Consider the following 23,739-nt stretch of genomic DNA (forward strand, 5'->3'; position numbering starts at 1 on the left):
ATTTCAAAGAAATCAGAGCGCTTAACAGGCCAGTGAGGTCACTTTCTATACTTTTCTGGACGCTCTCCCACAGTCTAAACAAGTGATGGAAACTGCACAACTTCCTTTTCTCGGTGTTTGGAAATCACCACCAAGCTCTGGTACCTACTCAGCACATTCAGGGACTTAATTTATCCTTCCTTAAACATGACCCTGCTCATTCACTCTGCTCCTTATAAAAGGCAGGCAGGTCAGCCAGAGCAGCCAGAGTTGCAGAGAAGCTGAGACCAACTCAGAAACCTCCAACTCTCAGGCTGAAGTTCCGGTGCTCACCCTCTGACATGAAGGTCTCCGCAGCGCTTCTGTGTCTGCTGCTCACAGCAGCTGCCTTCAGCACCCAGGTGCTCGCTCAGCCAGGTAAGCCTCCTCTCTTCTTAAGCCTTAACATTTTAACTACCCCAGGTACTAACACCCGGCATGGGTCACCCCATACTTGCTGCATAACCTATGTTACAAAGATGGAGAGGGTGAAACCAAGAGGGGAAGGAAGCAGAGCTGGCATGTCACAGCTGGTCAGAGGCAGAACCAGAACTAGAAGCCCCGGTCCCTGGAGCCAGGCTCCACCATCTTTCTTGACACCAGCTTTGGGACATTAAATGCAGCCACTATCTCAACAATCCTCCTCTTGTTCGGGGATGTGGCATGGAAGGAAGAACCATTTCTCACTGCGGATCAGAAGGACATTTCGGGCAGTAGTAGAGAGGAAGAAACCCTTGCTAGAGTGTTCAGGTGTTGGATTATGGTCCAGTGTAGCTTTCAGAAGGGAAGGATATGGACCCAGGGACATCTCAGCATGTGACATAGGTTGGCTCTAAGCCCATGGGGACAAGTAGCTGGGAAACAAGTTCTTAGAACTTATCTTCCCAGGCTCAGAGGTTTTGGGTCAGTAGACCCTCCGAATCACCTTACAAGGATTAATCTTGTTACTCAAGATTTCTCCATTTGCAGTCAACAATGAGGGGCCCCACAGTCCAGTAGAGGAAATTGACTCACAGATAACATTTTATCTATAGGATCTGGACTAAGGCTCTGAACTAGGGAGTGGTGGGTCTTAGTTAGAACTTGTGTATTTGCTTTGTCTTCTCCTACCTTCTTCTTCTTCTCTTACAAATGCAGGCTTACGACACATTGTAACTCTCCGATTCTTTGCAAAATGTTTTTCAGATTCAGTTACCATCCCAATCACCTGCTGCTTTAATGTGATCAATGGGAAGATCCCTTTCAAGAAGCTGGATGGCTACATGAGAATCACCAACACCCAGTGTCCCCAAGAAGCTGTGATGTGAGTGGACCATGCCCAGGAACCCTCAGTCCAAAGTTCTGAGTTCTATACGTCCAAATGAGTCAGATAAATATGCCATCCAATCCAAAGGCCCCTTTACCGCAAAGACAAACTAAGCCCACAAGAAGGAATCCATACTTACTCCAAGCTCTCCTTCTAAAATCTTGGTCAGATCATCCAAGTTCCTTCAACCAGAAGCCTGACGGGCTCCCCCTGGGGCAATAACAGCAGAACTTCCTTTCTGGAAGAGAGGCCTCTTCCTCCCATTTTGCCTTCTTCCTGTCCCCATCCAGGCTCCTCACCCAGGGAGCGAGGGCTAATCAGGTTCAGGGGCCAATGGGCCAAACTCCTGGGCAAAATCCTTAAGACACTCCATCTAACCACACCCTCTTTTCCCCACAGCTTCAAGACCAAAGCAGACAAGATGGTCTGTGCTGACCCCAAGCAGAAGTGGGTCCAGAATTCCATAAAGCTCCTGGATCAAAAGTCCCAAGCCCTGAAGCCTTGAACCTTCCTACCTGGATTGAGAGCCTTGGAAAATCTTATTTATTTCCGCCCACCCCCTCCAACCTTCCCCAGGTGTATTATTTTATTATAATGTCCAAAAATAAGTTCTTTGTTTAATAATTTAAAACACATAATTTCTTATAATATTTAATTATATTTAAGTTATTCATGTTTTAACTTTATCTGCAATAAATCCTAATGAATGTAAAAACACAACATCTGGTGATGAGTTTTCCTTTCTGCAAGCTCAATTAAGATCAAGGCAAGATGGCACTATTCTCCTACCTACCTGCCTGTAGTATTGTGAGGTCCTTTCATGGATCATCAGAGTGAAACACCTCTAGATTCTCAGGAAATCAGTGCTCCTGTAAGTCGACGTGTGCTGTGTAGTATTGTGACAGAAATTAATGTTATTAGATGGCAATGGAATTTTCAAAATATACGTATATTATATATATATAATTTTAAACTACTGGGTCTTATTTTTCATGGGGTAACATTTGATGGGAAGGCAGAAAATGGAAACAATGAATGACATTTGAGCAGCATCCTCTAAGTTAAGTCTTTAGGACTCAACTGAGGATCAGGGAGAATCTAGAAGGACCAGACCAGACTGTTCCAGCCCTGTGGCTCCAGTCCCTAAATCACCTGTCCTTATTTAATAGAATCCACATTCCCATTTCTTTTCTCTCCACATTTACCTTTGCCTGATCTCTCTCTTGATCTCTTGCAAAAATCTTCAAACTTTTCTCCATAGCCCCAGGTTTTCTCCATCTAATTAATTCTCAAACCCAGAGTAATATCCCAGGAACGAAACTGAATCTAAGAGGAAACTAGATGTCTGTAACCTAGAGGTCCACTTAAGGCTCTTCACTGGAGATGTCTTCAACAGGACTGGTCTTGAGAGATTGGAAAGTGATGGGAAATGAGAGGCTTCTTCAGAGCTGATATAGAAGGGAGATGAGGGGAGTGGCCCAGGGGAAAGGAATCCCATCTGGCTGGGCTCTGGGAAGACAGAGTTGGGGTTTTAGAAATACAGGTTGGAGCCAGATTGTAGGGGTTCTTGAATTTGAGATTGGGAAATCAGCAGGTAATAGAGATGCACTGAGAGTTTTGAAATAGGAGAGCAGGAAAGTGTCATATTCAGAGGTCAGCATCAGGAAGAGTATCTGAGTGCAGGATGGAGAGTGAGAGGAAGTGGCTGAGAACAGGCTGCTGCCCTGGTGCGGGGAAGGTGATGGAGACATAAACGGTGCAGGGTGGGAGTGGGGAGGAAGTGAGGGAAAATGGGCCAGAGTGATATGTTAAATGTTGTAGAAGGAGGAGAATAACTGACCAAGACATAGACTCTTCCCTTATAATCTTGCAAATCAGCTATTTACAGGGCTGCCACCCTTGGGACACAGAATGGATTCATCTCCGTCACTATACCCTCAACCCCCACACTCAAGAATTTGCAAAATCCATTAGAAGGCGTGGGATCTCCTTTCCTTCACAGCCTCGTAAGGTCAAGTTTCTCCTGTACTTCGTGAGCATAGCTGGCTCCTTTTTCAGACATAAGGCCCACGGTACTGAGGCACAAAGACTTGACCCCTCACTAAGGGAAAGAAGATTATTTTCCTGCTGACCCAAGTCCACGGGGCCTATCATTTGTTGGAAAAATGCCATGATTCCAGTACAAACATGGAAACATGGCAAGGCAAGAGACTTGGGTTCTGATCCTAGAAGTGACCTTGATTCTCTGAGTCACTTACAGCAAGTCAGTTTCTCTCTCTGGCATTAAGATGCCCCGTATAAAAGTGGAAGTAGTTCTGTGTCACAGGCAGGACGTGAGGGGATCTGGCAGACAGCCTCCCAGTCTCCCTCCTGCTCTAGGAGCTGTGTCTCTCGGGAACTTGGCCATGTCTTTTGGCTAGAGTAGGGCCAGGAAGAAAGTGCCTAGAATTAAAACGACTGAGCCAGCCAGGAGCCCAGTCTATTGGCAAACGCCTGCAAGTCAGGTTTATCACCTGTCTGAGGATTAGGACTTTCCACTGAAGTCCAAGGGAACACAGCTAAACCCCAGCCATTTAAATAAGGTACCTAAGTATCAGTTGGGTAAAAGGAGTGCTTTCCAACCACAAAAGGCTCTACCTAGTTCTTTTTTTTTTTTAAAGAAGTGTGTAGATTAGCTTTATTTATTTATTTATTTTTAAAGTGTCAACAATTGTTTTTATTTATTTATTTATTTATTGGCTGCTTTGGGTCTTCATTGCTGCGCATGAGCTTTCTCTAGTTGCAGCAAGCGGGGGCTACTCTTCGTTTCAGTGTGCAGGCTTCTCAGTGCAGTGGCTTCTCTTGTGGCAGAGCACGGGCTCTCAGCCTGCAGGCTTCAGTAGTTGTGGCACACAGGCCCTAGAGTGCGCGGGCTTCAGCAGTTGCAGCACGTGGGCTCAGTAGTTGTGGATCCCAGGCTCTAGAGTGAAGGATCAGTAGTTGTGGTGCACAGGCTTAGTTGCTCCATGGCACGTGGCATCTTCCCAGACCAGGGATCGAACCTGTGTCTCCTGCATTGGCAGGTGGATTCTTAACTACCGTGCCACCAGGGAAGTCCTTCCATCCAGTTCTAACCACTCTCTTCCACATCCTCAAGGTCAAGCTGGTTCTGGAGATCTGGGCCCAGGGTTTTATGAACTACATGGACACAAATCCTAAATTCCAAAGCATGAGACTCACCCTAAACTGGCACCAGGCCACCACACACGACACAATCCATTTGTTTTCTTCGAGCACCATCCAGAGGCACTCTGGGATTATGTTGTTGTATTTCAAATAACAATGAACTTTGTTAATGACATTAAACATAAATGTGTTGAGTGATATGTCATCTAATTTAAGTTATTGATGTTTTATGTGTCTTAACTTGAATATTAATGCTTCGAAAATCCACATCCTTCCACTAACGGGTTCAGATCTGTGAGCACAATTCATTCCCTTGTTAACTGAGGGCAAAGAACTGGCGAGGTCACTTGAAGCTGACAAGCATCCTCTCCGGCTCCCCTCTGATCTCACCCTGGGCTCGGGCAGGCAGCTTGCTGCGGGCTTGGACTCACTTCACCCTCTCAGCATCTGCTTTGTGTCTCCACATTTTTTGCCTTCTTCCCACAGGCTCCTTCTTGGGTGTCATCTCAAGCCAGGGGTAGGCTCAGCCAGCACATTTGCCTGAGGCTCAGAAGTGCAGGGGCGTGAACGCTCTGGGTGCCAGCACCAATGCAGAGTGGATGCAGATGTTTAAATACCTCTGCCACCCTTCCTTCCCACCCTTCCTTCCAGAGAAGCAGTCCCCATCACCCACTATGCTGACCTTGCTTTTATGCCTGCTTGGGTTGCTTTCTCCTCCTTTTCCGTCTCACTCGGCTGCCTCTCAGTCCTGATCCCTGGGGTCGCTTCCCAAAGGAGCTCTATCTGCACAGGCTCTGCCTTATTCATTGTTTTATACAGTCAGTGTTTGTTCTCCTTCCCCTAGTCAAGGTGTGGATTTCAACCAGCAAGTTCCCTGGCTCAGGACCAGGGATTTAGCTGGGCATTTGGTTGGTGTGTTTACCAAGGCTGGGCTGGGACCAGGATCAGGGACTTGCCCAGTGTGTTCTTTGGGACCAGGGCGGGGGCCCAGACTGTGGACTCAACTACGTGCTTGGTAGGTCTAGGTTCAAGAGGGCAGCCCACAAATCAGGGTCAACAGGACCAGGACGGAGTTAGCCACGTAGCTAGGAGAATGGTGACCTAAAGAAGGATTTAGCAAATAAGTAAATATATTGAAGATAGTGGAAGCCAACTCCCTTGCTGTTGGAGAAGCTTCCATAGCAAAATAAAAAATGTCAGAGGCTACAAAAACCCTGTGGTGTTGGACTGCGATTGGAGGTATCAGTGTGAACTTGAGGTTTTACAGGAAAATGGTCGATGATAGATAGATAATAGATAGACAGGTAGATAATAGATAGATACATACACACAAATGGGTGATAGGACATGCATATATTGAGCATATACTCAAGCACCAAACACTTTTCCAGATATGGATAAGTATTTTCCAAAGCTATTTCATCAGTTTACGTTGACTCACTAGCAATGTGTTTGAGTTATCCCATATTTGGTATTGCAACACTTGGTATTGCAACACTTGGTACTGTCATTCTTTTTAAGTTAGCCATTCCGATTATGTGTATAATTCCAGACAATTGTGGTTTAAATTTGCACTCTACTCCTCACAGATGAGGTTGAACATCTATTTAAATGTTTGTTGGATATCTTCTTCTAGGAAGGTCCAGTTCAGATCCTTTGCCCATTGCTAGATTGTTTAGATTTGGATCTTGTCTCTTTTTAGATTTCCTATCTCTTTTATTATGAATTTGTAGAAGTATTTTCTATATTCTGATTAGGAATCTTTTGACAGACATGTGAACTGAAATATCTTCTCATAACCTGCCATTTTCTTTTTCACTCCCATTTTGCCATTTGGTGATACAGCTTCCTAATTTTAAAATAGTCCATTTATCAATGTTCCTTTATGGTTAGTGCTTTTGTTTTCTGTTAAGAAAACATTTTTTAACCAGATGTCACAAAGATATTCTCTTATATTATCTTCAAAGAGCATTACTTTTTGTCGGTCACATTTAGAGCTACAACCTACCTGAACTTGATTTTTGTGTATGCTGAAAGCTAGGGTTCAAGATTTTATTTTTCCATATGAGTATCCAATTGATTCAGCATCAGTTATACAAAAGGATATTTTTCTTACCTACTCCAGAGTGCAAACTTTGGTATATATCCAATCTCAACATATGCGTGGTTCTATTTCTGCACTCTTTTATCTGTTCCCTTGGTATATTCATCCATTCTTGGAGCAATGACACCATGTCATAATGACTATTGCTTCCTAAAAACTGTTAATATCTGGGAGTGTAAGTTGTACAACTTTGTTCTTCTTTAAAGTTGTCTTGACAATTTTCAGCTTTTTTTTTCTCTTTTAAAAGTTTAGAATCAGCTTATCAGCCTCCACAAATTGCTTGAATTTTAACCGGGATTACATTGAATTGGGAGGAAAATCTGTTGCCGAACCAAACTTGGGTCCATTCACCTGCAGACAGAAGAACTTCCATTTCTTTGGTCACTGCACCAGGGTGTACCGAATACAAAGTTTTTTCTGCCTGCATTTTTTAATTTAGTGGTGGGAAAGTGCAGCGTCAGGCATTCATCCCGGGAATTTCCCCCAAAGAGAGGACAGCAGAAACTAAAACTATAAGCACCTGAATTAGCAATGCAACAATAGGTAAAATGCTAAGACCCCTGTGGGTAAGGAGACTGCACACCCCAGTTTGCCTAGGACAATCCTGCCTCACCCCTGTCTGGCTTCGAAGATCAATTCCAAGATCATCTTCCCACAGAGGAGACCCCTTATGTCTCTTTAGACACCTTGGATCCCTGCTGAGTATTCATGTTTGACCACATGCTGGTCCAGGGCATGACCAGAAAGATGAATCTGTTTTCCAGAGTAGAAGTAGGAGGGCTTGACCTGGAAGGTCATCAGCCATCCAATTCAGAGCAAGATTTGGTCCCCTATGAAATCTGTGAAGCAAGATACAATGTAAACCAGACCTCACATAATTCCTGTATGGGCCAGATGGAAAGATGAATGTCGTAGGTGGTGGGCTATTATAAGCAAAGACAGGGAAAGGAGAGAAGGTGATGTGAAGGAAGAAGTGAGGCAAATGGTCTTGCCCTGTGTTCAGCAGTGAGGGATGGACTTCCCTCCTCCACAGTCACATTGGTGATATTCTGTTCCTCTGCAGGCTTGCCTTTCTCTGGCAAGACCCAGTCTGAGGGGCAGAAAATGCCAGCTGGCACAGCTCCCTCCCTTTTTCATTAGTCACCCCAGCAGTCAGATATCTGTTCTATAAAACGGAATGGTTACACTATCTCAATATTCCTTAGGGGCTTAAAGAGTGAAAGACGATGGACGGAGAAGTCTGAGTACAGGGTTCCCCAGCTCTGCTTCCCTGAGCAGTGGTAGCTTTCATCGGACATGTATCAGGGCTTCCCAATATGTAATTCCTCGAGAACAGACACCAGCATGTCAACATACGTCTGAAAACCACAACATTGCAAAGTGAAGCTAACTCTATCTACTGCTAGGATCTTAGATGTTAAGACACTAAGATTGCCCAGGGCTGTTGGAGTCAACATTGCAGGATGTGTGGGTGCTAAGACTCTACCACAAAAGAATGAGTCTAAAATCACAAGACTCTGTAGTTTTTGAGGCTTCTATTTTATGATGATCACTGAGCTGGAAAAGAGTTAGCTGAACTTCTGCTCTGCACATACCTGTAGAACTAATATAGAACCTCCAAAACCTCCTTCTCTGACCAGTAAGTGGGTGGCTTTTCAGATCTCTAGAGAATATTATCCACTTACAGCCATCATCAAATAATCCCGGATGGTGTCAAACTGACAGATCGACAGAGTCCCTCTGTTTATGTGACAGCAGGCTCCTCTCGGGAAGGTTTGGGGATGATTTACAGTACAGACCTATGGGTTCACAGATTTAGCAAAAACATCACCAAAGGTATATTTATACTAAAAAAATTACCATTGTTTATCTGAAATTTAAATTTAACTACATGTTCTGTATTTCATCTGGCAACCTGGCATTATAGGGCCCTTCTTGAAAGGAGCGTGGCCCCCACACCCAACAAGAAAATCTAAGTCTAACAGAATAGAGAGCCCAGAAATAAACCCACACTCCTATGGTCAATTGGTCAATTAATCTTTGACAAAGGAGGCAAGAATATACAATGAAATAAAAACAGTCTCTTCAGCAAGCGCTGCTGGGAAAGCTGGACAGCTGCATGTAAATCAATGAAGTTAGAACACACCCTCACACCATACATAAAACTAAATTCAAGATGGCTTAAAGACTTAAATAGAAGACATGACACCATAAAGCTCTTAGAAGAGAACACAGGCAGAACAGTCTCAGACATAAATTGTAACAGTGTTTTCTTAGGTCAGCCTACCAAGGCAAAGAAATAAAAGTAAAAATAGAAAAATGGGACCTCATCAAACATATAAGCTTTTGCAAAAGGAAACCATAAACAAAAGGAAAAGATGGCCTACAGAGCGGGAGAAAATATTTGCAAACAATGAAACACGCAAGAGCTTAATTTCCAAAATATGCCAACAGCTCATACAACTCTATAACAAAAAAACAAACAACCCAATCAGAAGATGAGCAGAAGCAAGGTGCTGGGCAAGGACTTAGAGGGGATTGAGCCACTTCAGTTTGGCTTTAAAGGCTGATTAGCATTTCCCAGCAGCTAAAGAAGGGGTGTGTCGACAAGAACAAGCTTGATATCTTTTCTCATGTGGTTCCTCAGAAGTTTTTACGTCAGAGATTCATAATACGAGTTGACGGGTGAACACGTTTGATAGTCTCTGGAAGCTATTGTGTAAGATTGGAATCATTTGTTCTTGGAATGCTTGGAAGAAGAGCTGTTAAGGCTTTTGGAGACTGGAGGCTATTTTGTGGGAAGATTTTCCATTACTAATTCAATTTTTTAAATAGTTTGAGAATTACTTTTTTAAAAATTTTTTCTTGTAATCTGGTAAATTAGATTTTAAGAAATCCATCCACTTCATCTAAATTAAACTCATTGGCCTCATAAGGCTCTTATTTTCTTCCTGGTGTCTTCTGGCTCTGTAGTGATGTCCTCTGCTGGTGCCTTTTCCCCTTTTTGCATGGTCAGTCTCAGGAGAGTTTCAGCTTCATCGTTGGCTTGTCAAAGGACCAACTTTGAGCTTCATCAGCGCTTTGTCTACATAGTCTTTTCTATTTCACAAATCATAGCTCTTTATTTCATTTCTTTTACACTCACTGGGCTTGTTTTGCTAGAGTAGAAAGACTTGCAAGAGTGGCAAGTGGACAGGAGAATATTCCAAACAGGTGGAGAAAGCGAGCAGAGTCTGGGAGCCAGGAATGAGCATGGGGATGGCAACACTCAGGCCAAGGCCTTGCCAGCTATTCTATCAGAGTCCAAACTGTTCCCTCCTTGCCACCGTTCCCACTGGCACCACCCGCTCCCCACCCCCCGCCCAAAGCTCCTAGCTCAGACCCCTTGCAGGAAGGAGCCAGGTTCAGGAGCAAAGAGCCCACTTCGTGGTTCTGTTCCCCGCCCCCTCCTATCAATGGTATCTTAAAACCAAGGGACTTGGACAAATCAATGGTTTTCAAACCATATCCCTCTGGGCCTGAGCAGCAGAAGGAAGTACCTATATGTGATGGGAGGAGCCCGGTCACCAGAAGTGGGCTTGAGTTTGTCTCCAGGAGGAGTCTTGCACCTAAAACTTGCCTTGGAGAAAGACATCGGCTACGTGAAACTCGCTTGGAGACTATACGTAAACAGAGTAGCTTTTTCTCCAGTGTCACCCCTCACTTCCCATGAGACTTTGGGCAAGTTATTTAATCTCTCTGCACCTCAATGTCCCCATCTGTACATGGGTATGATGATAATGGTGTTTACCTTGTCAGGACTAAATATGTAATAGGGGAAAGTCCTTAGCACAGAAGTTCTTTCCTGTGCTTTCTTTTTCACTTTGAAGAAAACAAGGCCATTTTTGAGAAAGCAGCTCCTTGGATTATTTTCTAGAGTGAGTGCCAGCACATCTGTGTTCTGTCTTCATCTGCAGCCTGGACAGCTGGAGGGAGACAGTGCCTACCCTTCTACAGGTCAAAGCTTGCGTCTTGAATTTCCTGGAAAAATCTTTGGCAGCTCAGCCTCCAGCTTAGTAGATTTACGACCTTCTTCATCTTGACTTGACCATGACCCTAGTCAGGCAAAAATCCCCCTAGGAGCTCCCAACCTCTCTGCTACTTACAAAGACAGGCAGGGCAGCCAGACCTGAGAAGCTGAGATAAACTCAGAAACCAACAGCTCTCAGGCTGAAGCTCGCATCCTCCCCCTCTGACAGGAAGGTCTCTGCAGCACCTCCGTGTCTGCTGCTCACAGCAGCCGCCTTCAGCACCCAGGTGCTCCCTCAGCCAGGTAGGCTCAGTCTCTCTCCCTCTTCCCTTCCTTTCTAACCTTCCCTCTATTTCTCACCTTCTAGGAAGGCCTAAGCCCAGGTGACCCACTTCTGAGACTATCAGAGCATCAGGGGTCCTCGGAGTTTTAACATCTAATTTTGAAGACAGAAAGCAGAAGCCCAGGTTGGGAACAGCAAGCATCCTACCCACCCCCTCCCACCTCCAGGCCACCAGAGAGCCAGAACAGAGCCTAAGCTGCCCCCTCCAAATCCAGGGCCCTTTCTTTGACCCTAGTTCATCTCCCCAAACCCTGAAGGTTGGGGACCATACCCGGGACCTGTCACACTGGCCTCCCTCAATCAGCAATTACGTGTCCCCACGATGCAGAATCAACCTCAAAATCTCGAGCCACATATTCCCGGCCCCATCCCATCTTGGGGCCACGGGCAGGAGCACTGGACCTGGGGTGGGTGAGACCCACTTCTATCTCCTAGCTTTCCTTCTCCTACAGAAACTTCCTGCTGCAGTCAAGCTGAAAAAAGCCTGGCATCTCCTCAAATGCTTTTTCTCTGTGACTTTACTTCTAGATGTACTCCATGCCCTGTTCTCCTCCTGTTTCACATTGAACCATAAGAAGATCCTCTTGCAGAGGCTGAAGTGCTTTCGAATCACCAGTAGCCAGTGTCCCCAGGCAGCTGTCCTGTAGGTAGAAAACCATGTTCCCCCCCACCCCCCTCATCTCACCCCTCCCCCACTCCTCCATCCCCTCATCCTAAGCTCAGGATGAAGACAGACATCAGACTAATTTGAGATGTCATACTCAGGGGATAAGATCCAGCCAGCCTAAGCTTCCCTGGTGGCACAGTGGTTAAGAATCCGCCTGCCAGTGCAGGGGACATGGGTTTGAACCCTGGTCTAGGAAGATCTCACATGCCGCGGAGCAACTAAGCCCATGCACCAGAACTACTGAGCCTGAGCTCTAGAGCCCGTGAGCCACAACTGTTGAGCTCACATGCCACAACTACTGAAGCCCATGTGCCTAGAGCCCATGCTCCGCAATAAGAGAAGCCACCGCACTAAGAAGCCCTTTCACCGCAATGAAGAGTAGCCCCTGCTCTCCACATCTAGAGAAAGCCTGCACGCAGCAACGAAGACCCAACGCAGCTAATAAACAAATAAACAAATAAAAAAATTTTTTTTTAATTTAAAAAATAAGATCCAACCAGACTATGTAATCCAAAGCCTCCTATTATTACATCAGGGATAGGCCCAGAGAGGGCTGGTAACATCCCACGTGCTCCTCGCCGAATGGGTGCCGGCTCACACTTGTGTGGTTGCTTTTGTGGATGCCAGGCCAGCTTCCCCCCAGGGGGGCGGCCAGAAGAGCGTCTACCTCCGGAGAGTCTCTCCTTTCCACACTCCGCTGACTTCCTGTCCCAGAGCGGCCCCCTCACCTATAGCAGGTGGACCTGGCAGGTTTTAGAGTCTAAGGAGTCATCCCTTGGATAAAACCCTCCAGCATTTCACCTAACCCTGCCAGCCCACCTTCATCCACAGCTTCAGAACCAAACTGGCCAAGGACTTGGGTGCCAACCCAAAGGAGAAGTGGGTCCAGAATTATATGAAACACCTGGATCGAAAACCTCACACCCTGAAGACTTGAACTCTTCCAGCCACACTAAGACCGAGCCAGCAGCTGAGAAATGAATTTTCTCCCCCAGGCTTCCTGTCCCTATCCTGGACTAATTTGGTCTTAATTTTCAAATAGGGTGCTTTCTGTTTCCTGATGCAAAAGGCACCATGTCTTAAGTAATATTTAGTATGATCTGAGTTGTGGCTGCTTGGGGATTTATTTTGAATATTGGTGATCTTTTTTTTTGTAAAGCAAGGCCTTGAGCCACTTGGTTCCTGCCATGAGCCGCAGTTCCTTCCCTAATAAGCTGTGGGCAGTGGGTCTCTCTCCTGCCTAAATCCCCAGGGTAATAAGCGCGCCTATGAGAGCCTTGGGGATGAAGGGCTACTAGGGAGAACAGTGCCAGGGGAATGTGCGGTGTTGCTAAATGTGTTAGTATGGAAACATGAATGCAATTGTAGGACGGCTGACTTTTTGCAGAAAATACCTTTTGTTTAAAAGCTCTAACAGTGGTGTCGTCTTTGGGCATAAGTCCTAACACCAGTAGAGGGCGCTCCAAGGTGCAGCTGGATGGCAGACAGCGCTAAAGGAATGCAGGTGCAGGTGTAGACAGGCCCTGGCTGTGTGGCTAGCCTGGGCTCATCTGAGTGGCGGGGAAGGCCTGGCTTATCAGCCCAGGATATTCTAGAACAACGGCTCCAGTCCCCAGCATCAGCTTCCAGTGGGTCTCTCTGCCCTCGTGCTTCCCGGCTCTGAGCAGTCCTCCACCCTTCAGTGCACTTGACCCCTGGGGGGTGGGAGGGTGGGGGAGCAGGAATCAGGTGACCCCGTCCTGATTAGCATCAGACTTGACAGGGAAGATGGGACTTGGACAGGATGGGCCTTGGAAGATGGTGTAGCACTGTCACAGCAAAGACTCTTCCGGAGGAGATGAGGGATGGAAAAGAGGGGAGAGGGCCGGAGGGAACATCCCCAAACAGTCCGAGTAAGGGATCCAGAATGGAAAAGCCAGCGACCTTTGGAAAGGAAGGTTGAGGCATGGTTATAGGAGAACTGGAATATCAAGGTGGGAGTCTGGAGTCAGCTTTGAAGGCTTTGAAGCCGTGGAGAGGGCAGGGTGGGGGCAGGTGTCAGGAAGCATAGCCTGGGGTCGGGGCTAAGGGCAAGGATGGGGTTGGCAAGGGGGGACTGAGAGCAGCCTACTGCAGTGGTCCAGGTGAGGGAGGGGGAGCTGGTGAAGCAGTCGTGGGGGCAGAGGGAGGAGGCGGCTTAAGAAGAATGAGCCAGATACACTGCGTGCTGAAGGCCGGGAAAGAGGGAGAAGCCCTGAGACACAGGACACGAGACCTTCTCCCCTAAAGCCACCAACCCGCGACCGAGTAGAATTCACTTCCTTCCTTTGCTAGTCTCCCTAGAGTTGCACATTATACAAGCTGGAGCTTGCGATTGTTCCCTTCATAGGGACAGGGCCTCCTCTTCCTCTCTGTCCCCTGAGGGTTCTCCTGTCCTTCCTGAGACTGCCTCCCTCCTCCGGATGACCCGTGCTGGCATCTCCATCAGACATGGACCCACCGATGCCTGGACCCTCCCCAGGAGAAGCCCCTGCTACCCAACTCTGCAGGCTCTGTCTGGTGGAGACAGGGTCCCAGTACCATGCTGGACCAGGCAGTCACTTGGCACCTGGGGACTCGGGAAAGAGTTCTACCCTGGGAGGCAGTGTAAGCAGCTTTGGGCAGGAAAGAGCTCTCTGCAGGAGGCCCCTTTTCTCTTGTCACTAACCTTCAACCAGGCACCCCCATGCTCTACTCACCTGTGGCCCCAGCACTCCTTTCAAATCTTTTGATCACACAATACTTTGCCTAACTTGTTGGTTCTTCCCACAGGTCAAAGAAGTAGAAGAATAAATAATTAACAGATAGCTAGATCTCTTCCCTAGCTTCCTCTAGGCAAACACATTGTGTCAACAAGATAGCATCTAAAGAAAATCACCAGGCGACAAGTCTACACACGATGGGGCATGGTGATGACTCTGACCCGCTATCTCAGGGATTAACTGAGATGACTTCCCTGGTTCCCTTTAGAAGATTTCATGGCTGAACGGAATCTTCGTAGGTGGCTTTTGGGGGACATTGAGTCCACCAGCTCCCTAGATTGCCAGCATTCTGATTAAAGGCAACGTTCCCTTCCATCCACACTTGCGAGTTTGGTTTTGTAAGCGGCTGATCAGCGGGACCCGATTCAATAACAGCAGGAATCCTGGGCTCTAACACCAGTTCTGACCCTGACTTGCTATGTGTCCTCAGGCCTGTGGGTGTCCCTCTCCAGCCCTCAGTCACCTCATCTATACAATGGGGCTAGCAATGTCTTACAGGCAGATGACACCCCCCCCCCCCACCGCCACGATCCCTTCCAGCTAAGGCAGCTGTGACTTTGGGATAACATCAGCCTCCGAACCCACTGGGCAGAGCAGGGGCGGGAGGCGTCCTGCACCCAAAGGGGAACTCAGCCCTGCAGAGAATCTATATCACAAACCCGAGGCAATGCTTATCCCCCAAAACAAAGGCAGTCAGCTGAGAGGTGTAAGTCGTTTATTGGCTCCTACTCATGACAAGCCAGTCCCCCTGGCACCAGTGACAACATGTTTCCCTCCCCTCCAGCCCCTGACCCCAGCCCCTCAATGTCAATCAACATTACACCCTGAAATCCCTGTGGGGTCCAAGAGGCACAGGGAAGCAGAAGTTGAAGATTTTAGAATTTAAATATATAAAGTGCAACAACATAGCTTATCAGGACCCAGCAGACCCTCTGGGGTGACCCGGCAAAGTTGGGGAGGAACGACTGGTGTAGGGCTGGGTGTTGAGGGGATAGGTAAAGCCACGTGGTGTCCAGAGTCCAGGATGGAAAGGATTCAGCTCACATTTCCTTTCACTGGCAGGGGTTTATCTTTTTTAAATAAGCCCGAACCCAGGATTTTGTCTGTGAGACACAGGCCTCTTGGCCTCCGTTCAGTTTCAATCTGTGGGCAGAAAACAAAAGAGGGGCTGAGTCACCTGAGTCACCCCCTGGGTGGCACACACAAGTCCCATCACCCCCTCCTTGCTTCTGGGTACCCCTATGCTGTTCTCCCGGGGCCTATAAAATGAAGTCGCTGCATAAGATCTACAGTTTGTACACTGGGAGGAACACCCAAGCCTCAGGGGCGAGGGATGGGGGGCTTTTTAAATTGCATTTCCTGGACCACTTTTGTGGATTCAGTGTATCAGGGTCCAGCGAAGGCTGCAGACATTCTGAGGATCTGCTAGCATGGAAAATTCCCCTCCTAGAATATCTCTGAGGGCTCATCTGCTCCATCTTTTCATGTGTCTGTGTCCATCTGGGACATTGCTTTGGATGTGCGTGTGTGTTTCTTTTCCAATCTGCCCACCTCCCAAACTTGGCTATTGTCCAAAACCATAGATCAATTCTGCCTTTAATTGTCTGCAGGACCTTACACAAATCTCTCCAGCTCCCTGAACCTCAGTTTTCATAACAATGAGAATGTGTGCACCAAGAGAGTTAGCTGAGATTATATACACGAAAGTGCCTTATAGACACTGAGCGGCAAGCGTCAGCTAATTCATTGGAGCTTCATAACCACCCTGTGATGCAGCTATCATGTTTACGCCACTTCGCAGGTCAGGAGGGCAGAGGGCTACCGAGATAATGAGGTTCAGAAGAGTTACCTGCCCAGAGTCACCCGAGACTGTAGGTTGGCAAATCCAAAGGCAGGAACTAATTGAGAGCCCCTCACCATCATACAATAGTGCCTGGGGCTTTTAAGTTTTGGGCATAAAATATTAAGATATAATACATGGGCATAAAATATTAAGGTATAATACTTGGTGCCTTGGAGCGCCAAGAAACCCGTCACTGCAGGATCACAAGTGCTCCCCCTAGCGTCCACTCTCGGCTCTGTACCCAGGTTTAGGCAGCCTCACTGGCTTGGTTTAAAAACCTTAATCTGGTGGAACACTGCCATCTAGCGTCTGCTATTCTAATTCCAGGTGGGCCGGTTTCTGTCCTCTGGAGAAGGGAGTCAGGGGCGGAAGAGGATACAACTACTTACATTACACGGTTTTTGTAGGAGCAGGAGGAGCTGGTGTTCTTGTAGCACTTGATTTTCTGAGGGGAAATCTTCCTCTCCACCAGTTTGAAACAACAATTGGAGGATGACACATGCACTGGAAGAGAAGCGTAAAAATGGTTTGCATCCATTCCTCAACATGGACTGAGCTCCTCTCATCCAGGATGGGGAAGAAATACATACACACATACACACATACATACACAATTAAACTCATAATTAAATAATTTAAAAAAACCCACAAAAACCAAAAAGCCTTCCAGGACAGGCTCAGGCTTTGGGATCACATCCAAAGGGCACTAGTGTCTCATCAGCCACCCAGTTCTGTATTCAGGCAGAGTCAGGACACTGGGGTTCAGATCCCAGCTCCCCACAAAACAGCTGTGTGGCTTTGGTCAAAATGAGCCCTCCCCTGGGCCCCAGACTTCCCAGCTGTAAAACAAGATATTTTAGACTGATTTCTATAGGCTCTTCTAGTTCTGACATCCCACCACTGGGGTATGGTTCTGCCCCAAGGGTTCTGGGTTCAAGGGTTCTGGGGCCCTGGTGAGTCTGATTCAACTGCAGCCCACTATCTGGGGCAGGATTGGGGATGGTTCTAGGAGCTCAAACTGATGAAATGACCAGGAAAGAGCTTCCAGGAACTGATCAGCTCGCCCCACCCCCAACCTCCCCAGAATGCCCTCCACCCTGGACCTCAGTTCTGACCCCCAACTCCCACTTTGCAACCCTGCCCCACACCCCACCCTCAGAAGACTTGCATTTCAATTCTGGCTCCTTCCTCCTAGTTTGACTGTTTGCAAAGCCCCTTTCATGTGTCTGCTGTTAGGTCAGTATTCTCTCTCCAGTTTTAGAGGGTAGGTATTATCAAATCCCTCTTACTGATAGCGAAACCAGAATTTGGGAGGTAAAGTGACTTGCCAAGGTTAGCCCCAGGTCCTGACCTCAGGCTCTGCCCATTATCTGTTTCAGAGTGGAGACAAGACCCAGACAGACCCTCCTCTGGACCTCAGGTCTCCTGCTTGGCCTAAATGACCTCACAGCCACCCTCCATCAGCCCGCAGGGTCTGAACTAAGCGGGCCTCCTTTGGCCGAAGCCAGCTGCTCAGGGGTCTGTGTTGGCCCCAGACTTGTAATTCTCCTGCTGGCTCCCTGCCCCCATCCAAGTGCTCCCTTCCTCCTCTTCACGGAGAATTCTCGACAGAGGAGTGGAGATGGAGGCAGTGAGATCAGGGTGCGCCTGCCCTCAACCTCAGAGCACCCGCCTGCATCTCCGCCCTCCCCGAGATAGCACAAAGCGACTCCAGCAAACTCACTGCTCTTGGCGTCCACATCCTGCAGCCACACCCCGGCCAGCAGCAGGCACACCAGAGCCATGGTAATGAGCTTCATCTCCGGACGTCCAATTCAAGCCTCCCTGGAAGGGTCTCAGTGAGCTAGTGAGGTGAAGAGCTCTCCTCTGGCCCATGCTGCAGTGCCCAGAGCTTTTATTAGAAGACCTGGGTGGGGTTTTCCAAGCCCCAGTGCAGAGGTGGGGAAGTCACAGGAAGAAAAGATGACCACATGGAAAACTCCTTTCCCCACCTCTCCTGGGTGGTGTGAGAGGTGTAGGGAAACTTCCCCAAGCACAGGAGCAGATAAGGATCGTGAGAGGCTGAGTAGAAGCTGTCCCAGCTGAGTGGGACGTGGAGAAAGGTGAGTGAGAGGAAGTGGCCTGTCTGTGGCTACCCTGACCCCACGTCTTTCCACCCAAGGATGGAGCTACTGTCCTGGGAACATGGCAGAGCAGAAGAGCTCTGCGCCAGCACTGAGACACACCTGGGTTTGAATCCCAGGTCTGCAAATCAACAGACATGTAAGCTCTCCCGAGTCACATCTCCCTCCTCCTCCCATGTAAAATGGAAACAGTAACTCTCATCTCTGCGCTGGGCGCCTGGGTGCGATCTGTCAAGGGCCTGGCCCAGATAGCTGCAGTTTCTATTTTTTTCAATCACTCAGCTCTTTTCAGTAGCTTGCCCCATTCTCCATCCTTGGTTAGCCCCAGGAAAGACAGCGACTGCATGACAGACCAATCAGGGAAAGCCAGCTGGTGCAAGGACAGCAGTGCATGTGCCCTGCGGGGGGTGCAGGGGAGGACTGGGAGCTGCCCACAGGGGAGAGGCCTCCCAGGGCAATGTGCTTCAAGCAGAGTCTCCTGGTGTAAGGCCAACGTGGAAAGGGGCCCATCCGCAGAGGAAGGAGCTCGTGTAAGGACAGCAAGGCATGAAGGACAGTGCCTAGAGAGAGGAAATGGCTGGAGAGCCATGTGACTGTCCAGTGACCCAGTGGCCAGGTCATGAAGACATGGAGTGCTGTGTGCGGAATAAGTAGCACACAGTAGGTGCTCAAGATTTTTCTTGAGCTGGGCCATATCCGTGTGTTAAAATCACGAGGCCAGTGTGGTAGCTTCCCATGGTCAATGGGGTGAAGTGTAAGCTGCTAACCTGGCCATTCGTGGCTCACGTGATATCTCCATGGATTCCTGCACTTGCAATGTTGCAATTCTCTGAACAGGTCACATGCTTTCTCATCTCCAGGATTTGCTGCCACCGTAACCTCCACCTGCAGGGCCCTCCCCATTGTCTCCCTCTGTGAATTTTCTTTTTTTTCCTAAGTTTTTTACTTTATTTATTTATTTATTGACTGTGTTGGGTCTTCGTTGCTGCATGCGGGTTTTCTCTCGTTGTGGTGAGTGGGGGCTCCTCTTCGTGCGGTGCTCAGGCTTCTCCTTGCGATGCCTTCTCTTGTTCAGTAGTTGTGGCTCACGGGCTCTAGAGCACAGGCTCAGTAGTTGTGGCACACGGCTTAGTTGCTCTGCGGCACGTGGGATCTTCCCGGCCCAGAGACTGAACCCGTGTCCCCTACATTGGCAGGCGGATTCTTAACCACTGAGCCACCAGGGAAGTCCTATCCATTGCAAAGACCGTTGTCTCCATAAAGGTCCTTCGGCTGTCCCCGCAGATAGGCATTCAGCCTCCCTTGAATCCCCTCTGTGCCCCGATTTCCCACAAGAAGGTCTTTTATCCTCACAACCCCTCCGTTCCATGTATTCTGCATCCTAACACCTGCGAGGGAGTCCTGGCATGTCAGAGTTGAAAGGCCCCTTGAAGACCACCTGCAGCAGTGGCTCTGAAAGTTTCCTAGGAGACCTTTTGAAAAAATGCAAATATCTTTGCCCCATTTCATCAAAACAGAAGTAGCTACACATGTTGGTGGGAGTGGGGGACACAGGAAACTCCAGGTAATTCAGGCACCAGCAAATAAGAATCCAATATGGCCTCTTCCTATTACTGATGGGAGAAAAATCAGCCTCAGAAAGCAGAAACTGACCTTGCCAAGTCATACTGAGTCTTCGTTGCACAGATGTGAGGTAGGCATTTACAACTGGCCTGTTCACACCTCTGGGGTGAGAAGAAGATGAGCTCTAGGCCAGACATCCATTACCAGCTCCCTATTTACATCTCTGAAGGCAAGAGACAACTAGGCTCTGGATTACATATTTATGACCGGACTCTTATCTATATTTTGAGATCTGCACCTCGATATAAGAAACAGCAACAGAAATAGGGTAAATAACTGGACATTTGGACACTTTTATGGCAGGGACAGAGAGGGGCTAAACCCTGTTAAGAGAACAAGAGGTCATACCCTCCCCATCTTTGGGACAAGGGAGACACTACGCAGGTGTAAAAGCCTTCCTGGAGTCAAAAAGGCAGGGGATGCCAGACCATAGTAAGTCTTGCTATCTCCCTCCCAGAGGCCTTTGCGATAGGATCCATCTTTAATTGAGGGGGTGCATGCCCACCGGGGAAGGGTCCAGAGGTAAATTAACCCTGGGGTCAAAACAATATGACTGGCCAAGAAGAAGACAAAGACCCGGAAGACTACCTCTTTATAAAGAATTTAAACTCCCCAAAGGCAAGACTCTGGGGACTCTCTCCCTGAGCTTGCCTGTGTGTCTTTCCGCATGTACTTTGCTTTTCCAATATACTTTTTTACTCTTCTCTTTACCTTCTGCCTCCTCGCCTGAATTCATTCTTGGCAAAGCAGGCAAGAACTAGGGACCCAGGCCCTAGCCACTGGCCCCTGTGGTCCAGTGGTTAGGACTCCCAGTCTGGGAACTAAGGATTCGGTTCTTCCTTCCAGCGACTGCTCGCTGCTGCTTGCTGCAAGCTGCCACTTACTGCCGCCTGCGTCCAAAATCAGATGGAACGGTGGGTGCCGGGGCATCTGGTCATCTGACCCCTATGTGCGGCCGCCTCTGAGAACATACTTTCAGGAAGGACCACAGCTAACAGCTGCCCTACTCCGTCAGTTCCTTCATCCAGCTGGCTGCTTCCTGTCACCTGAAAGTATTTGAAATCATTAAGACATTGTTGTCACTCTCCTATTTTCTTTGTCCTTGCAGGCTGATATTTATTCCTTGCTTTTGGGGGGGGGTCTCAAAGAGGAAGGAGATAAAGCGATGTGGTCAATTGGCCAAATGTCACCGTAGATCCTTTAGACTCACTTGGGACACGGAGAGGGGCCAGATGGCCACACAGGAAGTTCTTCACTCTCTCCTCCTGCTGCCCGGCTGGCTCGCGACCAGGATGGGGCTGCCCCTCCAGCAGCTCACTTCCCCTCCTCCCCCTCACTTCCCCTCCTCCCCCTCACCGTGGCCACCGTGAGCCCAGGACAGGAAAAGAGTTGACAGCAAGACTTAGTCATGCTTCCCCCTTCCCAGCTCCTTGCAGCACCAGAAAGAACTGGCCGGAGGCTCCCAAGGCACAGAAACCTAGCGTCTCACATGGTACCTCTCCCACCCCCACTCCATCTCTTCTTCTCTAGGCCTCGCACAAAGCACAGTCCAAGTAATAACTCAATAAAATATCCATGGCCTTTAATGAGATGGGTCAGGACTGCATACGTGATGGAGAGATAAGAAATGCTCCCAGCATCAGCACTGAACCAGTTTCTCATGTGAACGATCCTTTTCTTAGTTAAAAGTTTAAAAACCAGTAAGTGCCTGTAGAAAGGTTTTCTTATTAGTCATCTTTTGTGAAGTAGGTACCAATTTACTGAGGATGGGTAGAGGTCAGACAGAGCTCAACTTGTCTTAAGATCTCCTGGGGTGGCCCCAGGCTCTCACCTCAGCCCTGCTGGCTGGGGGGACTGGAGCCTGGCCCTGCCTGCTTCCCCGCCAGTTACATTTCAGCCTGATTCTTCAGACCTGAATGCAGAAACGCATGGTGGGAGGAGACATTTGCCCAGCATCGCACAGCTGCAGGAATACTGGCCTTGCTTTGTCTATCTCTGGGGCCAAGTTTTCTTAGTTCCCTCAGTTAGGGAGAAAGTGCGCTTGGCCTCAGAGGTAACTGGGTCAGATTTCAGCCCAACTAGTTTTCAGCTGTGTGACCTTGGGCAAGTAACTTGACGCTTCTGAGCCTTAGTTCCTTCATGGTAAAATCCATTACCCACTGAGTCTGGTAAAACTCTCTCCATTGTTTTCAAAATAAGCTCCCCAAACCATAACCTAACTTTGGGCTATTTGAAGGATTAAATGAGATGTCTCACCTTATCTTAGAATGAGGGAGGAAGAAAGGAAGGGAGGGAGAAAACCAAGGAGGACAGGATGGAGGAGAGAAGAAAAGCAAGCTGAATCATTCAAAATCACTGTGGAGCACCTAAAACATGACAGGTCCTGAGGATGCAGCAGGACCAAGACAGACACCGGCGCTACCCTCATGGGGGAGACAGGTGTGGGGAATTGTGGTAAGTGCTTGAGAAAAGACCTAGTGTCCTCTGGCTGCAGTGTATAGGGAGGCGCTTACCATGGGGCCTGGTAAAGGTACTCAGTAAAACTTCACCCCTCTCCCCTCTACCATCTGAGGCTTCATCACAGGCACCAGGCAGTTCCACCACCTCCCCATCCACGCTTACCATGTGGCTTGGCACATACTAGGTGCTCAATAAAATGGCACCCTTCCCCCTCCACCCCTTGTTGACTTAAAAAAATTTTATGCACAACTTGAGTGTTGCAAGTTAAGTTTTATTTGGGGCAAAAGGAGGAGTGCAGCCTGGGAGACAGCATTTCAGACAGCTCTGAGAAACTGCTCCAAGGAGGGGAGGGGAGGAGCCAGGATATATAGGAGTTTTGCAACAAAGGACAGCTAGTCCTGGTTTGAGAAAACCAGATATCTCAAGTTAAGGAATTTGGCACTTTTCTATGTGTGGGAAGATGCAAGCTCTGGGCTCCCTAAAATCATCCCTTTGACGTGTACCTTAGGTATATGGGGCCTGTATTTTCACATCCTGAGTTTCTTCAGGGCTCACCACAGGGAGTGACTTACAGTCTGATGGCAGGTATTCTTTACAGCCCTGAGTTTGCTGGGCTCACCGGCTCACCTTGGAGGGCTGCGATCATTGATGACTGTGACGTCCTTTGTTTGTTGTTATGGCTGGAAATATTCCATTTATAAATATTTCGTTTATCAGTCCCTCCTCTTGGTTGGAAATTCAACCAGTGTTTGGGAGGCATTTCATGACCAAATTTTGTGCTATGGCGCTGGGAGGCTCATCCCAGATCAGGAGAAATTTCTTGGGGTTTTTTTTTGTTTTTTTTTTTAAGCTGAAATTTCTTGTTGATATGCCATTCCAGGTGTTCATTTTCGGTTTAGGCCCTGTTTAATCATCAGATTAAAGATTCTCTGGATCCTCTGTCTTGCTAATCTATTACGATCCAGGAAATGTTTTCCCTTGTTGCATCTTCCCTTATCTAGAGTTGCACTATTACAATCACTGATCGCATGCAGAACTATATATTTGATCAACTGTTTCAAGTCATCTAGTCATCATTATTTTTGTTGGGGGCTCAGACACACATGTAGTAATACAAAAACAATAATCTTGTAAAACAGGCAAAGTACAAATAATATAGCTAATGACATTAATAGTGTTATAAGTAAATATTTAAGCCAAGAGCTATTTATGCCAAACCAATTTTTTAAGAGGTCACCAAGATCTGGAGTGGATCACTGAAGGCAGAAATCTGATTTTTCATATGGTTAATTAAATGT

The 23,739-nt window shown here is 47.8% G+C and overlaps 2 protein-coding genes across 3 annotated transcripts; one reads left to right on the top strand and one right to left on the bottom strand.

Moving 5' to 3' along the window:
• Positions 1–239: 239 nt before the first annotated feature.
• LOC130840505 (C-C motif chemokine 8) lies at positions 240–12,549 on the top strand. 2 transcript variants are annotated; one of them, XM_057716094.1, is made up of 3 exons: positions 240–396; positions 1,204–1,321; positions 1,724–1,918. In XM_057716094.1, the coding sequence occupies exons 1-3, from the start codon at positions 321–323 to the stop codon at positions 1,827–1,829; spliced, it is 300 nt and encodes a 99-aa protein (XP_057572077.1). In that variant the 5' UTR covers positions 240–320; the 3' UTR covers positions 1,830–1,918. The 2 variants fall into 2 exon arrangements, with proteins under 2 accessions (XP_057572077.1, XP_057572076.1); XM_057716093.1 differs by lacking the exons at positions 1,204–1,321; positions 1,724–1,918 and adding exons at positions 11,474–11,588; positions 12,444–12,549 and having other exon boundaries at positions 255–396.
• A 2,814-nt stretch (positions 12,550–15,363) lies between these two features.
• Positions 15,364–18,091, bottom strand: CCL1 (C-C motif chemokine ligand 1). Its single transcript, XM_057713884.1, has 3 exons — positions 17,959–18,091; positions 16,625–16,739; positions 15,364–15,535 (listed from the first exon to the last, which is right to left on the bottom strand). The coding sequence occupies exons 1-3, from the start codon at positions 18,032–18,034 to the stop codon at positions 15,445–15,447; spliced, it is 282 nt and encodes a 93-aa protein (XP_057569867.1). The 5' UTR covers positions 18,035–18,091; the 3' UTR covers positions 15,364–15,444.
• Positions 18,092–23,739: the final 5,648 nt, after the last annotated feature.

This window comes from Hippopotamus amphibius, chromosome 17, assembly GCF_030028045.1.
Source record: "Hippopotamus amphibius kiboko isolate mHipAmp2 chromosome 17, mHipAmp2.hap2, whole genome shotgun sequence".
In the NCBI taxonomy this organism is placed as follows: domain Eukaryota; kingdom Metazoa; phylum Chordata; class Mammalia; order Artiodactyla; family Hippopotamidae; genus Hippopotamus; species Hippopotamus amphibius.